A 16,849-nucleotide genomic window follows, 5' to 3' on the forward strand; every position below is an offset into this window, starting at 1 on the left:
AGGAGCTGACCGGAGGGGGCGCGGCCGGGGCAGAGCTAAGCGGCGACCCTGCGCTGCGCCCGAGAACGCTAGTGTGAAACTAGCCTAAGACTGATTAGCCGAAACACGTTGGTCTTGCACCCCTGTGGTCTCTCGCGTCACCAACATGTCCTTTTTAAAACAAGTGCCGAATAAATGTGAAGTTTTATCTTTTCCATGCTGGAGAATATCACTTATTCCTGTCTCATGAAACGCCCAGGACCAGGACGGCTCTGAGCGTGGATTTCATTCCTTACCAAGTGCCTGAAATACGGTGAGCTATTTCCTCCTCTACATATATCACCTGAATGAATCACAACTGTTAACACTCCACCATTATTACGTTGTGGCCCACAGCCCAATGTTTTGCCATTTACTTCACATGTGGACACTTTATAACACCAGGAAGATTTGTAAGGTTGATGAGTTGTGGTTTCATCTTGTCAATAGTGACCGGTGTAGGGTTATAAGTTATCCAGCAGATTCTGTCCATCAGCACCACCCGCAGGTCAGCACCGGAGAGGTCACTGCTCCATGTGGAGGTTGGTTCTAATGGACATAATAACTTCTGCTTTTTTTCTCATCATATATTGAGGTAACTGCTCCACGTGAAGGTCAGTTCTGGTGGATATGACAAGTCTTGCTCTGCTTCTCGTCGTACATTGAGGTCATTGCTCCACGTGAAGGTCAGTTCTGGTGGATATGACAAGTCTTGCTCTGCTTCTCGTCGTACATTGAGGTCATTGCTCCACGTGAAGGTCAGTTCTGGTGGATATGACAAGTCCTGCTCTGCTTCTCGTCGTACATTGAGGTCATTGCTCCACGTGAAGGTCAGTTCTGGTGGATATGACAAGTCTTGCTCTGCTTCTCGTCGTACATTGAGGTCATTGCTCCACGTGAAGGTCAGTTCTGGTGGATATGACAAGTCCTGCTCTGCTTCTCGTCGTACATTGAGGTCATTGCTCCACGTGAAGGTCAGTTCTGGTGGATATGACAAGTCCTGCTCTGCTTCTCGTCGTACATTGAGGTCATTGCTCCACGTGAAGGTCAGTTCTGGTGGATATGACAAGTCCTGCTCTGCTTCTCGTCGTACATTTAGGTCATTGCTCCACGTGAAGGTCAGTTCTGGTGGATATGACAAGTCCTGCTCTGCTTCTCGTCGTACATTGAGGTCATTGCTCCACGTGAAGGTCAGTTCTGGTGGATATGACAAGTCCTGCTCTGCTTCTCGTCGTACATTGAGGTCATTGCTCCACGTGAAGGTCAGTTCTGGTGGATATGACAAGTCCTGCTCTGCTTCTCGTCGTACATTGAGGTCATTGCTCCATGTGGAGTTTGGTTCTGGTGGACATGACAAGTTCTCCTCTGCTTCTCGTCGTACACTGAGGCCACTGCTCTATGTGCAGGTTGGTTATGGTGGACATGACAAGTCCTGCTCTGCTCCTTGTCGTACATTGAGCTCCTTCTTTTCAGTGCAGTTTTGATTCAGCTGTGGCCTCTTGTGTCCGGCTCGTGGCCGGAGCTGCAGCTCAGTAATGTGCTCCATGATGCTCCGCTGTCCTCTGGAGGATTTCCTTCTCATTGGCATAGAGGGGAATCTTATGGTCCAGGAGCTGCCAGCGAAGCGACACCTCAGAATCTGATTCTTTCAAGTTCTACAATGATACAAAAAGCGAACAAATGATGAAGAACAGAAGGGCTGAGGCTGGTAACAGAGAGAAACAAGCGCCACAAACAATCTCTGCCATTTCATGTGCAGCTTTCAACACAATGTCGTTATACTACCAAAACCATAGGAACGTAGAGGACCACCGCCCCACAAATGGATGCCAAAGGGGGACTGTTAAGGATTAGTGATGAGCGAGTGTGCTCGTTACTCGAGATTTCCGAGCCTGCTTGGGTGTTCTCCGAGAATCTTAGGGTATGTGCACACGGTGCGGATTCTACTGCGGTTCCGCAGCGTTTCTGCAGCTGCGGTTCCGCAGCAGATTCTGCGGCATGGTACAGTACCTTTATTTCCTATGGAAATTAAAAAGCGCTGTGCACATGCTGCGGATTTTTCGGCGCGGTTTTGCTGCGGTTTACAATCCGCAGCATGTCAATTGTTTGGTGCAGAAACGCTGCAGTTTTACTCCTCATCCATTATGAGGTGTAAAACCGCAGGGCAAAACCGCAGATAAACCGCAGGACTTTTGTCCTGCGGATTTACCTGCGGTTTCCTCTCCAAAATCTGCACACCAAAAAAACTACGTGTGCACATAGCCTAAGGCATGCTCGGAAGTTAAGTTTGAGTCCCTGCAGCTTCATGATTTGCGGCTGCTAGACAGCCTGAATACATATGGGGATTCCCAAACAAACAGACAATCCCTGCATGTATTCAGGCTGTCTAGCAGCTGCAAATCATGAAGCTGTGGAGACTCAAACTTAATTTCCGATGATGCCCAAGATGCTCGGGAGAACACCTGAGCATGCTGGGATATCTCGAATCACTATTAAAGAGAATCTGTCACCTCATTTTTCGAGTATCAGCTGCGGCCACCGCCATCAGGGGCTTATCTACAGCATTCTATAATGCATTCTGTAAGGCTGTAGATAAGCCCAGGGCCGTAACTACAACCGGGGCACTGCCCCGGGGCCCCAACCACCCAAGGGGCCCCAAACTGATGGTAAAAAATTGTATTTTAATACTTTAATTTCTCATTAAATACCCAGCTCCTATATTATTTGAGTTTAAAGTTAATAAAAATAACGAAAAGATCCATGAAAGTGCGAGCGTAAATGTTTTTTGTCCATTTATACTTTAAACGGGGAAACGCTATTTGGCTTAGTAACAGGAGCGCTATGGCAGGCAGTAGACTGTTAGCGGATCGTGTGGTGTCGCGCCAGTAGTTCAGGCAGCGGCCGCGACGCGCACTGAGCTGCTCATTGGCCATTGCTCATCGGTCAGCGGCCAGTGTCGGATCATCAGTGCAGTCTGGGTCGCATCTAGTAGTTGTAGTGCGTGTGTAGGTAGATGGTATTTAGTACCAATGTCACCCGGAGGACAGGAGACTCTCATTTCAATCATTTCCAGGAGCTCTGCCAGCTGTCAATGAATGGAAGCCTGCACTGGCCTGGAGAGTCTCATAGCACAAGATTTGTAATAATATGTTAGTCTGGAGATCACGAGAGTTGGGGAGGCAGGCACCGTGCACACTGTAACAAACTCTCAGCATTGAGAGGAGACAGTCTCAGCAGACACAAATATCTCTGTGACAAAGTGTGAGAAGTCCGGCCCCTCTCCAGTCCGCAGGTCTCTACTGCTGCCAGGGGGAGGGGAGGAGGTCTCCATAATCACACATTCCTCCCGGCTCCGGGCCATGCAGAATCTACTCAGTGAGTCATCTGCCTCAGAGCTGTGTACAACCCCACTCAGTCTCTCCTCACAACCGGGAGGGAGCAATAGTGACTGCTGTACCTGTGGTCGGGGGTTGTAGTATTTGATGTCTGGCACCTGCTGGTGGAGGCAGAAATGTCAGCTCCAGTCTCTCTCCTCCTGGAGAGAGCGGCTGGACACTGTGCACATATCCTGGGCAGCCACACTGTCTCTTTGCCAGTAGGTGGTGCCCTGCACCTGGCGTATAAGACGACCCCTGACTTCTGAGAAGATATTCAGGGGTTAAAAAGTAGTCTTATTGTCATGATCCAGCGTGGATCTGACAAGTTAAATGGACAAAGTGAACTTTTTTCCTTTTGGCTTGGTGCCAAAGTGGGTTGATTGCCCCCGGTGGCCATTAGAATTATTACACGTGGTGTCGTTCATTCTAAGTTGCCCTGGTGGTGGTGAGTGGTATTGCACCTTAGTTTTACGGTTAATGTGCACGCAATTACAAATCAGGTGTTAGGCTCTATAAAAGGGAGCCAGGTGGGTTCAATCACTGTTGGTGATATTGTGTGTTAGTCATTCACAAGGAAGCCTGGGTGAATGAAGGATCTGAACATGAGTCCTGCGCAGCCCAGCCAGAGGGGACGAGTGGCAGCTAGGTGGCCTGCAAGAAGGGCTGGCATGGCGTGGTGGAGTCACAGTTTATGGTGTTGGCAGGAAGTGCTTGCATGGCTTGGTGGAGTGACGACTATGGAGAGAGTTGCACTCAGCATGCGGGACTTGGTTGCTGAGAGCTGGACTCAAGCATGCTGGACTTTTTGGGCAGGAGCTGAACTCATCTTTGGGACTCTGTTACTGGACTTCTGCAACTGGTGGTGGACTCTGCTCCAAGGCTGCACTATGGTGAAGGATCCAGTTGTGGTGATGGATCTGGGTGGAGGAGAAGATGCACACAGGTGGTGGGCTCTGTTGCTAGGAGCGTACGCAACAGAGCAAAGCTAAGTGGTGTTTCCCCTGTTTTGTCATCTTTCCTCATGTGTGTTTTAGTGCAGTGGTGGGATTAGTTTCCGCACCGACCAATTCCCTAGTGAGGGTTTAGGTCAGGACGAGCTAGGGATTTTAGGTTCCTGCTGCGCGCCCGGTGCGGAACCAGCATAGGGAACGTTAGGAGTGCAGGGACACTGGCTCAGGGGAGCTCAGGAGGTCTCCACTTCCCTATTCCCTATCGCAGGGCCCACCATTGTTAATGTTTCCCAGGTTACCCTTATTTAAATTCGCCTTACTGGAGGCGGGCTTTCCAGACTTGTATATACGTGTAATGTCTAAATTCGCCAGTTGGAGGCAGTGTATCCAGGGTCACGTGCATCACATGGGTTCGCCTTGCGGTACTCGCTGTGTCCAGACACACGTGACCGTGATATTGTCACCAACCCAACTTTTTTTTCTCTGGTGAGCTTTGGCCATGTGGAGACCGCTGAGTAATTGCTGCCGGGCCTCACTGAGGTGAGTGGGGATCGGCAAGGTGTTTAGAGCCGCTGCAGCAGCAGTTATCAGGGTCTGGGGACTCTGCTCAGGTAACCAGGAAATCAAAATGGCGACTTTGGCAAATTGCGGGTCTGGCAAAAGCCCCCTTGAGTCACTGCTGGGGAGCGGGACTTGTTCATACAGGTGGACGTGACCAGACAGGTGGGTGGAGTTGTTGAACCCCATGGTGCTGTCTGGCGTTCCCCGAGGTGAAGGGGTATGTCCCTGTAGTGAGCAGACTGGTGATAGTCTGCGGGTCTCATGCCAAATCTTCAATACCACCGAAGAAGCCGCCCCCTCTTGGTCGTGTGGAGGAAGGTGACCAGCGAGTGTATTTTTCCTCCATGTCCCTGCGGCTTTGGTAAGAGCCCCCTGGAGTCGCTGCTGGGGAGCGGGACTTGTTCATACAGGAGGACGTAACCAGACATGTGGGTGGAGTTGGTGATCTCCATGGTGCTGTCTGGGGTTCCCCGAGGTGAAGGGGTATGTCCCTGTAATGAGCAGACTGGTGATAGTCCGCGGGACTGACGCCAAATCTTCAATACCACCAAAGAAGCCGCCCCCTCCTGGTCGTGTGGAGGAAGGTGACCAGCGAGTGTATTTTTCCTCCATGTCCCTGCGGCTTTGGTAAGAGCCCCCTGGAGTCGCTGCTGGGGAGCGGGACTTGTTCATACAGGTGGACGTAACCAGACATGTGGGTGGAGTTGGTGATCTCCATGGTGCTGTCTGGGGTTCCCCGAGGTGAAGGGGTATGTCCCTGTAATGAGCAGACTGGTGATAGTCCGCGGGACTGACGCCAAATCTTCAATACCACCGAAGAAGCCGCCCCCTCCTGGTCGTGTGGAGGAAGGTGACCAGCGAGTGTATTTTTCCTCCATGTCCCTGCGGCTTTGGTAAGAGCCCCCTGGAGTCGCTGCTGGGGAGCGGGACTTGTTCATACAGGTGGACGTAACCAGACAGGTGGGTGGAGTTGGTGATCTCCATGGTGCTGTCTGGGGTTCCCCGAGGTGAAGGGGTACGTCCCTGTAATGAGCAGACTGGTGATAGTCCGCGGGACTGACGCCAAATCTTCAATACCACCGAAGAAGCCGCCCCCTCCTGGTCGCCTGGAGGAAGGCGACCAGCGAGTGTAATTTCCTCCATATCCCGGTCCCTTCACCACCAGGTGTGAGCAGCAGGTGTGCTGCGGGGGAGTAGGGACAAATCTCAACCCTCGCCATTAGCCAACCCTGGGAGGTGCAGACCTCATGGTGAAAGGGTTGTAGGGTGGTGTCCCTTGGTGAATAGCGGGGGTGTGAGTGTGGTGACACAGGGGGACGCCTCTGTTGTCGAGTCCAGAATGAGTTCACCAAAATATGACAAACGAATGTGTGTAATAAACGTTCAGGTCTGGACCTGTGTGTGAACGAGCATGTATGGGTGGCCACCAAAAAACATCTTGTGGAAGTGTGTTGTGGAGTCTGATCAGCTCATAGCAAACATACACATATATAAACTCGTTCCCCAGGTCGTCGCTGTGGAGATGAGTGGTGCCTCCAAAACGAACATATATTGCCAATACCAGCGGTGCGTTTGTCATTTACCTGAAGTGTCAGGTAGTGGTGGGGTGAACCCAGGATCTGGGCATCTCCGCTGTAGGTGTTTCCCTTATGAGGAGTGGTCTTGAGGGTCCAGAGGCCCCTCATTAAGGAGGGGGTACTGTCATTATCCAGCGTGGATCTGTCAAGTTAAATGGACAAAGTGAACTTTTTTTTCCTTTGGCTTGGTGCCAAAGTGGGTTGATTGCCCCCGGTGGCCATTAGAACTATTACACGTGGTGTCGTTCATTCTAAGTTGCCCCGGTGGTTGTGAGTGGTATCGCACCTTAGTTTTAGGGTTAATGTGCACGCAATTACAAATCAGGTGTTAGGCTCTATAAAAGAGAGCCAGGTGGGTTCAATCACTGTTGGTGATATTGATTGTGTGTTAGTCATTCACAAGGAAGCCTGGGTGAATGAAGGAGCTGAACATGAGTCCTGCGCAGCCCAGCCAGAGGGGACGAGTGGCAGCTAGGTGGCCTGCAAGAAGGACTAGCATGGTGTGGTGGAGTCACAGTTTATGGTGTTGGTAGGAAGTGCTTGCATGGTTTGGTGGAGTGACGACTACGGAGAGAGTTGCACTCAGCATGCGGGACTTGGTTGCTGAGAGCTGGACTCAAGCATGCTGGACATTTTGGGCAGGAGCTGAACTCATCTTTGGGACTCTGTTACTGGACTTCTGCAACTGGTGGTGGACTCTGCTCCAAGGCTGCACTATGGTGAAGGATCCAGTTGTGGTGATGGATCTGGGTGGAGGAGAAGATGCACACAGGTGGTGGGCTCTGTTGCTAGGAGCGTACGCAACAGAGCAAAGCTAAGTGGTGTTCCCCCTGTATTGTCATTGTCATGTCAGACGCTATTCACACCACAGCGTCCGGCAGGCAGCGGTAGTTCCATCTCCGTCCACTATAGCCGCAGTGGCGCCGGCTTGATTTTACTCAGGTTATTGGGGGTTAATCTAGCTGGAAATCAGGTGGGATGTTTGGTCACACCCACGGTCTTTAAATAGTCGTGCTGGCCTTTGGGCGTCGCCAATTATAGCTTCTGTTTTATGCCAAGTGGTTCCGGTCTGGAGAGGAGGTGTTGGAGAGAGAAATTAGTATCTGGTGGCGTATGATCCGTTGTTACCTTTTCGCCTTCCTATATTTGTGCTTTGTTTTGCCCGGTTCACATTACGGTATTGTCCGGTGTGTTTGCGGCGCGGTGCGGTTTAAGTTCTCCCTGTCTGTCATTACTGTGGGGGCTTTGGTGGTTTGACGACTCACTAGGTGGAGGGTGGAGGGTTCAGCTTAGGGCTGAGCAGGAGATAAGGAAAGGTTGGAGGCTCAGGCATTTGCACCATTAGCAAAAACCCTGGGTTGAGGGTCAGACAGGGTTTTCCCTAGTTGGAGGGACTCCACAGGGGCCCCGGGTATTTCAGCCTTCTTTGACCTAAGCCCCGCGTAACATTATAATCGGCCCACAATATTTTGGTAGTCCATGGATTCCATGACTTCCATAAACCGCCAGTTGGCGGCGCTGTCCGTACAGGTCACTGAGTTGAAGGGGGCAGTTCAGCAGCAGGGCCTGGTTGTAGCTAATGTGCAAGCAGCTTCTGCAGGTGCAGGTGCAGAGCCGAAGATTCCGCTGCCTGAACGATTTTCTGGGGAACGCAGCAAATTTGTAATCTTTCGGGAGGCCTGCAAGTTATACTTTCGCATGCGCCCGGTCTCCTCAGGTAATGAGGCTCAGCGGGTTGGTCTGGTGTTATCCTTACTGAGTGGGGACCCCCAAGCATGGGCGTTTTCCTTACCAGCTGACTCTGCTACGTTTCATTCGGTTGAGAATGTTTTTTCAGCACTCGGGCTCATTTATGATGATCCCGACAGATTGGCTTTGGCGGAATCTAAAATCCGCGCCCTCCGTCAGGGGGAACGTATGGCGGAAGACTATTGCTCAGAATTTTGCCGTTGGGCAGTAGACACACAGTGGAACGACCCAGCGCTGCGGAGTCAGTTTATTCATGGGGTCTCAGAAAGAGTTAAACAGGCCCTTCTGATGTATGAGACTCCGGCATCGTTAGAATCTGCCATGAGTTTGGTTATTCGTATTGATCGCCGTTTGCGTCAAGGAGCGCAGGAGACGCTACCTCTGGGGGAAAGCAGGGGTGCAAGTGTGGTTGCTGCAGGTGACCCCACGGAACCTTTGCAAATCGCTGGGGTATCACATGTGCAGCGTCGCGTTCCTGGGTTCAGGAAGCATGGAGCATGTTTTTACTGTGGTAAAAGAGATCATTATGTAAATGCTTGTCCTGTGCTACCAAAGAAAGTCGCACCAGCGGAAAACTGGTAAGCTCAGAGGGTATGGAGGAGGCCCAACTGAGCGTATGCATATCCTCCATGATGGTATCTCAATGTATGCTCCCTGCCAGGGTTATTATTGCGGGCAGAGAGCTACCAATATCAGTGTTTGTGGATAGCGGTTCAGCCACCAATCTCATGGATGAGGAGTTTGCACGCACGGCCAGTTTTAAGATCGAAAAACTCCCTCATCCTATTCGCGTGGTTACCATTAGGCTAAGTGCACACGTACCGGAACTCTCGCGGAAATTACCGCGAGAATTCCGGAATTCCATTCCGCGGGAAAATCGCATTTTAAATTCCCGTGATTTTCCCGCGGAAAAACTAGCATTTTGCAAGCGTATTTAGCTTGCTTAATGCTAGCGTTTTCCAAGCGATCTGTAGCATCGCTTGGAGAACTGATTGACAGGTTGGTCACACTCGTCAAACATAGTGTTTGACGAGTGTGACCAACTTTATACTACTGAGGCTGCCTATGCGGCCTCAGTAGTAAAAGATAGAATGTAAAAAAAAATAAAAAATAGTGTTATTCTCACCTTCCGGCGTCCCACGCATCCGTTCCCAGTAATCCTTTGCGAAAATGCCCGCGATGACGTCAGTTCTCGTGGGATCGCGATGTCTTGCGGTAATTCGCGATGACGTCGCGTGAATGACCGCGAGACTTCGCAATCCCGCGAGACTGGACGCCATCGCGGGCATTTTCGCAAAGGATTACTGGGACCGGGAGCGTGAAGAGAGGTGGGAATGCTGCGCGGGACGCCGGAAGGTGAGAATAACAATATTTTTTATTTTAAATTCTATTTTTTACAGGGATATGGTACCCAAAGCCCGGAGGACAGTCTCCTCTCCTCCAGACCGTGGGTACCATCCGCAATTGTTCTGCTTACTTTCCGCATGGTGTGCACAGCCACATGCGGGAACTAAGCGGAACAATGCATTCCTATGGGTGCGGGATCGCCGCGATTCCGCAAATTAATGAGCATGCTGCGGTTTTTACCGCGAAGCGATTCCGCCGCGGTAAAAACCGCAGCATTAGCACAGCATTGCGGAATCCCATAGGAATGCATGGGATGCTTATTTTTCGCATTTTCGTGGCAAAATCGCGCGGTTAAAACCGCCGCGGAAACGCGGAAAAAACGCCACGTGTGAACTCAGCCTTAATGCCGCTCCCCTCCCACAGGGGGAGATTACTGAGTTTGTAGCTGAGGTTAAACTCCACATTGGGGTCCTACATTCTGAGTGGTTTACATGTAGGGTACTCAATAATCTCCCAGCACAAATGGTCCTGGGTTTCCCATGGTTGTCCAAGCACAACCCGGTGATTGACTGGGGAATCCAGGACATAGTCCAGTGGAGCGGTTTCTGCCAGGAAAATTGCTTGGCCACATGTGTGTCCGCCGTGAAGTCCAGCCTTCCGGAGGCATTGCTGGATTTTGCGGGCGTCTTCTCTGAGAGGGGTTGCTCAGAACTACCTCCACATCGAGCCTATGACTGTGTGATTAGGTTAAAACCCGGGGCCAAATTGCCAAAGGCGAGGATGTTTTGTATTTCAGGTCCGGAGAGACAAGCTCTTAAAGACTACATCGCGGAGAGCCTAAGTAAAGGGCACATCCGGCCTTCATCCTCGCCTGTAGCAGCGGGGTTTTTCTTCATTAAGAAGAAAGATGGGGGGTTACGCCCGTGTCTGGATTTCCGGGAGTTAAACCAGATTACGGTCCGTGATCCCTACCCGATGCCTCTGATCCCTGATTTGTTCAACCAGGTGGCTGGTGCGAAGTGGTTTTCCAAACTTGACCTCAGGGGGGCGTATAACCTCATAAGGGTCCGTCAGGGGGATGAGTGGAAGACGGCATTTAATACCCCTGAGGGTCATTTTGAAAGCCTAGTTATGCCATTTGGGTTGACAACCGCACCTGCTGTTTTCCAACATTTCATAAATTATGTATTTGCTCATGTGCTGGGGAAATTTGTGATTGTGTACCTGAATGATATCCTCATTTATTCGAGCGACCAGGACACTCATTTAGAGCATGTCAGGCAGGTGTTACAGCTGCTCCGTGAGAATAAGCTCTATGCTAAGCTTGAAAAATGCGTTTTTTTTGTTCAGGAGTTGCCTTTTTTGGGATATATTGTGTCCGCCGCAGGGTTTAAAATGGATGCTGCGAAGGTGCAAGTGGTGCTGCGATGGGAACGGCCTGATAATCTAAAAGCGCTCCAGCGGTTCCTTGGGTTTGCCAACTATTATAGGAAGTTTATTAAGAATTTCTCTACTATAGCCAAACCGCTCACGGACATGACGAGAAAAGGTACCAATCTCGCTATCTGGTCTGAGGTGGCGGTGCATGCATTTGAGCTTCTGAAAAACCGTTTTGCTTCAGCCCCCATTCTGGTGCAACCGGACGTATCTAAACCTTTTACTGTGGAGGTTGATGCGTCTGAGGTGGGAGTGGGGGCAGTACTGTCACAGGGCTCGTCCTTGAGCAATATGCGTCCATGCGCCTACTTCTCCAAGAAGCTGTCGCCTGCCGAACGGAATTACGACATCGGCAACAGGGAGTTGTTGGCCATCAAATTGGCTTTTGAGGAATGGCGACACTTCTTGGAGGGGGCGGTCCACCAGGTCACAGTCATCACCGACCATAAAAACCTGCTCTATCTGGAGTCGGCAAAGCGTCTGTCTCCCAGGCAGGCTCGCTGGGCATTGTTTTTTACTCGATTTAACTTTCTGGTGACTTACCGTCCTGGGGCTAAAAACACCAAGGCGGATGCCTTGTCCAGGTGTTTTCCGGGGGGAGAACCTCGGGAAGATCCGGTACCCATCCTCCAGGAAGGTGTAGTGGTTTCGGCTCTCACGACTGAGACAGAAGCGGAGATTGCCGAGGCCCAGGAGGAGGTACCGCCAGGACTTCCCGCTAAAAAGTCATTCGTACCCCTTCATCTTCGTCTTAAAGTGTTGGGGGGAACACCACGACTCTGTCCTGGCCGGTCATCCAGGCGTTAGAGGCACCTTGTAGCTGGTATCGCGCCGCTTCTGGTGGCCAAAGATCCGGCAGGACGTGGTCTTGTACGTGGCAGCTTGCATCACGTGCGCCAGGGCCAAGTCGCCCAACTCCCGTCCTGCTGGCACTCTACAGCCTCCGGGGGTACCTTGTAGGCCATGGACAGAAATCTCCATGGACTTTATCACGGACTTGCCTGCCTCGGCGGGGAACACGGTCATCCTGGTGGTGGTTGATCAATTTTCGAAGATGGCGCATTTTGTGTCGTTGCCTTCCTTGCCCAACGCGAAGACATTGGCTCAGGTTTTTGTGCAGGAGGTGGTCAGACTACACGGAGTTCCGTCAGACATAGTGTCCGATAGGCGTACCCAGTTTGTGGCGTAGTTTTGGAAAGCTTTTTGCTCACGATTGGGGATGAAGTTGTCTCATTCGTCGGCGTTTCATCCGCAGTCAAATGGTCAAACTGAGCGCATGAACCAAAATCTGGAGCAGTATTTGCGATGTTTTGTGTCTGACAACCAAGAGGAGTGGTCGACATTCCTTCCCTTGGCCGAGTTCGTGTTAAATAATCACCGCCAAGAATCATCGGGAGAGTCTCCGTTCTTGTGTTTACGGGCACCATCCTCAATTTTGTACCTTGCGTCAGGGTGGCTCTGGGGGCGTCCCGGAGGAGGACCAGCTAGGAGTTCAACTATCACTGGTCTGGAGGAGTGTGAAACAGCGATTGCTGAGCATGAGTGCAAGGTACAAACGAGTGGCTGACGCTAGACGCGTGCCAGGTCCGGACCTGTGTGTGGGTGATTGGGTGTGGTTAGCTACTAAAAACATAAAACTCAAAATTCCATCATTGAAATTGGGTCCAAGATTTATTGGCCCTTTTAAGATTGCTGCCATCATTAACCCGGTTGCTTATCGGTTGGAACTTCCTGCGGTATACAGGATACACAACGTGTTTCACAGGTCTTTATTGAAAAAGGTGGTAGGCTCTGTGGACACTACGCCGATGCCACCTCCAGTCATGGTGGATGGCAATTTAGAGTTTGAAGTCTCCAAGGTGGTGGACTCTCGAGTACTGCGCCGTACTCTTCAGTATTTGGTACACTGACGGGGTATGGTCCAGGGGAGAGGTCTTGGGTACCAGCCACGGACATACATGCGGATCGGCTGGTCAGTTCGTTTCACCGCCGTCATCCGGACAAGCCAGGTCCTATGAGTCTTGAGAGCCCTGGGGTCCCTGGTAGAAGACGGGGTACTGTCATGTCGGACGCTATTTACACCACAGCGTCCGGCAAGCAGCGGTAGTTCCATCTCCGTCCACTATAGCCTTAGTGGCGCCGGCTTGATTTTACTCAGGTTATTGGAAGTTAATCTAGCTGGAAATCATGTGGGATGTCTGGTCACGCCAACGGTCTTTAAATAGTCGTGCTGGCCTATGGGCGTCGCCAATTATAGCTTGTGTTTTATGCCAAGTGGTTCCGGTCTGGAGAGGAGGTGTTGGAGAGAGAAATTCATATCTGGTGTCGGCATACAGAAGCCCAGCAGCTGGGAATCTCGGGTGCCAGACCTGGAAACAGTCAATCCTGGGAATCCATGCAAAGAGAAAAGGTCGCACTCATCGAGATGGAAGTTTCACTGGTTTATTGACATATCATGAACATGTCAAGTCGGGGGAGTGACATAAGGAGTGCAAGAAAGGCTGACAACGGCCGTTTCGCGCTGCTCAAGCGCTTCAACGGGTCAAACAGTGGGGGGAAGTGCCGGGTTCCTATGGAAATCACATCACTCCGTACCTCCTCCCTCCACAGCTGCTGTCTAAGTGACATTAGTGAATTAAAAACATGCTGAGATGCATTACAACATACAAAAGCATAAATACAACTTGCTGCACAAGCAGAGAAATGGTTACATCGAGAGATAATAAATTACAATGCATATTCATATATCAAAGACTACTGTTATTTTCATATGTCGAAAGCTACTATTTTTTTCCTTTTTCTTATGGAAAACATCTACAATCATATGTATCCAGAGACCAAACTGTCTCACTATTATTGTATTGAACTATTAATATACTCACAGAAAAAAAAAATAAAAAAAAAAAATTTTCAAAAAAATTCTTATCCTGAAGAAAATGTAAATTGTGTGCAACTTAATATCTGTTTTTTTAGGATTCTCATAAACTACTATGTACCTGCATAGCTGTATCTTATTGTGGATAAACACAATGATGGACTATCAATGACAAATCTCGATCCCAGCGGACAGAAACCGCTGCACTGAAAACGCACAATGTATATGTGCACGTATACTATGCAAACAAAAAACAAGTCACTAAACGATTCAAATGCTACGGGAGAGAAAACCCACCAAACTCAAAAAGATGTCTTTGCCTCAAATATGTGGAAGTTCATCAAAGCTACAATTAGAGACTCCAGGAAAAAGGTTCCAACCAGAAAAGCCGCATGTATACATGTGTGACATGGTTCTCCTATCAACATCAAAGGAAATGAGGGAAAATATAAACTCCTTGATAAAAAAACAGCCATGTCTATTCTATCATTAAAGCCCAGCGGACCGGTCGCCTGTGTGTTCATAATCCACCTGGATTCTCGTTGTAATAAGATTTTATTTAGATGCCCTCCCTGCGGCGGTAAAACCACCTTCTCAATTCCTGCAAAGGAGAGAACATTCGGGTCATTTCCATGTGCATCTCTTACATGGTTAATGAAAAGTGGGACTCCTTTTCCCGTACTAATGGACTTAAAATGCTCACGAAAGTGAATGTATAGCGGACGTATGGTTTTACCTATGTAGAAAAACCGACATGTGCAAAAAATCACATAGACTACATGGTCTGTCTTACATGTGATCAAATCTGTGACTGTGTGTGTGACCGCGCCCATGTGTAGTGTACGATCAGTACGATGACATTTACAATAAGGACAATGGCCGCACCTGTAATTCCCTTGTGGTGTTCCTTTACTCAGCCAAGTGTCACGCTGAGTGAGGATCCGATTCTTAACCAGAATATCTCTAATTCTTGTACTCCGCTTACATGAGATGAGGGGCCCTCTAGATACTATGTCGCTTAAATCTCTATCTTGTTCCAAAATGTGCCAATTTTTTCTAATTGCTGCTCGTATCTGCCGATCCATGGGACTATAACGAAAACAGAAGGTAAATCTCTTTTCATTTTCGACTCTCTTATTCTTTAGAGGCACAACTCCTCTAACTTCATTACTGTGCTGAGATTTTACTTTTTCAAGTGTGGTATCTAATAGAACCTTAGAATATCCCATTTGTCTGAACCTATTATATAACTCTCTAGATTGTGTTTCAAAACCCTCCAAGGTATTATTTAGACAGTGAACTCTCAAAAATTGACCATATGGTAATGAATTAATGGTATGTGATGGATGGAAACTGTCATAACGCAATATGGAATTAGTAGCCAAAGGTTTCCTGTAAACTGACGTGCAGATTTCATTATCCTTAACTTCCAACAAGACATCAAGAAATTCCAGCCGTGTCCCTCCGAAATTGTGTGTGAACAGCATGTTCATCTGGTTCACCTCATTCAGGTGACTGACAAACTTGTCAAAAGAATCTCTGGTGCCATCCCAGACAATGAACACGTCGTCCACATACCTGAGACAAAGTCTGATATGTTGAAAGAATTGTTTGGCATTGTAGACATAATTTTCTTCCAGGGACCCAAAAAGAGATTGGCGAACGTACATGCTGCCGGGGTACCCATCGCGGTACCCACATTTTGACGGTACCACGTAGAATCGAAAGTGAATGCATTGTGAGTAAGTATGAAATTCATAGCTTCACAAACAAAATCCACAAAGCCCTGCTCTTTGCCTGTGGAGTTCAATATTTGTCTAATAGTATCCACACCCAACTTCTGGGGAATTCGTGTATATAGGCTCTCCACATCTATGGATGCCAGCATGAAGCCGGGTTGCCAAGCAAAGTCCCGTATCACATGCAAAAAGGCATTGGTGTCCTTTATGTACAACGGGATCTCTCCCAACAAAGGGCGCAGCACCCAATCAATATACTGGGACAGGGATTCCGTGACGGATCCTATCCCAGATACCATTGGGCGTCCTGGGGGACAAGAAGCAGACTTGTGGATTTTGGGTACGTGGTACCAGTGGGGGCTCGTGGGAAACTCCGGCAGCAATTTCTCTGCCTTCTTCTCAGAAATAACGTTCATCATGACATATTTCCTGAGTAGCGACCTTAATTCCCTGATGTACCTGGGAGTGGGATCAGTCTTCAATCTGGTATATGTTACTGTATCAGATAGCTGCCGGGGTGCCTCCGAAAAATACATGTCCCTGGGCAACAAAACCGTGTTGCCGCCTTTATCTGAAGGTCTCACTATGGTATCAGACCATTCTCTGATCTCCACCATGGCCTTCCTTTCTGGGTCTGTCAGATTAGAAGGCACTACAGGATATACCAATGATTCAATGTCCTTTATAACTTGCATTTCTAACACCTCAATAAGGTTACCCGGGGGTATGGGAGGCATGTATTGTGAAGCAACCCCCCCTGTAAACGGTCTATTGATCGACTGTGATTCATTAATAGTTACCCTATCTGAGCCTGTGATACTGAGTAGTAAATTGGCATCTTCATCAGCTAATGCTCCTGTACCAGCCATGAAACCTAAAGGGCCCACCCTACATTGTGCTTCCCCAGATAATTTACTATCAATGGGGGGTTTACTGTAAAGTGTTTATGCAAATGGAATGATTTGCTAGAAGCCGGCAATTTAATTAGCGGCTATTCTGCTATAAAGAACTCTGTGAAATATATATATATATGTTTGTCTCAATGACTTGTGTGTATATATATACAGTGGGGCAAAAAAGTATTTAGTCAGTCAGCAATAGTGCAAGTTCCACCACTTAAAAAGATGAGAGGCGTCTGTAATTTACATCATAGGTAGACCTCAACTATGGGAGACAAACTGAGAAAAAAAAATCCAGAAAATCACATTGTCTGTTTTTT

General features: G+C 49.1%; 1 protein-coding gene across 1 annotated transcript in view; it reads right to left on the reverse strand.

Annotated features, from left to right (window-relative positions):
• Positions 1-1,404: 1,404 nt before the first annotated feature.
• The window catches only part of LOC141072548 (transient receptor potential cation channel subfamily M member 2-like), a 493,704-nt gene continuing 478,259 nt past the window's right edge, over positions 1,405-16,849 (reverse strand). Inside the window, exon 33 of the mRNA XM_073559813.1 lies at positions 1,405-1,673. Coding sequence (XP_073415914.1) covers positions 1,548-1,673 — 126 coding nt within the window. The 3' untranslated portion in view covers positions 1,405-1,547. The remainder of the gene's footprint in view (positions 1,674-16,849) is intronic.

The sequence above is a fragment of the Dendrobates tinctorius genome, unplaced genomic scaffold (assembly GCF_039654945.1).
Source record: "Dendrobates tinctorius isolate UK_male_01 unplaced genomic scaffold, ASM3965494v1 ptg000275l, whole genome shotgun sequence".
NCBI lineage: Eukaryota > Metazoa > Chordata > Amphibia > Anura > Dendrobatidae > Dendrobates > Dendrobates tinctorius.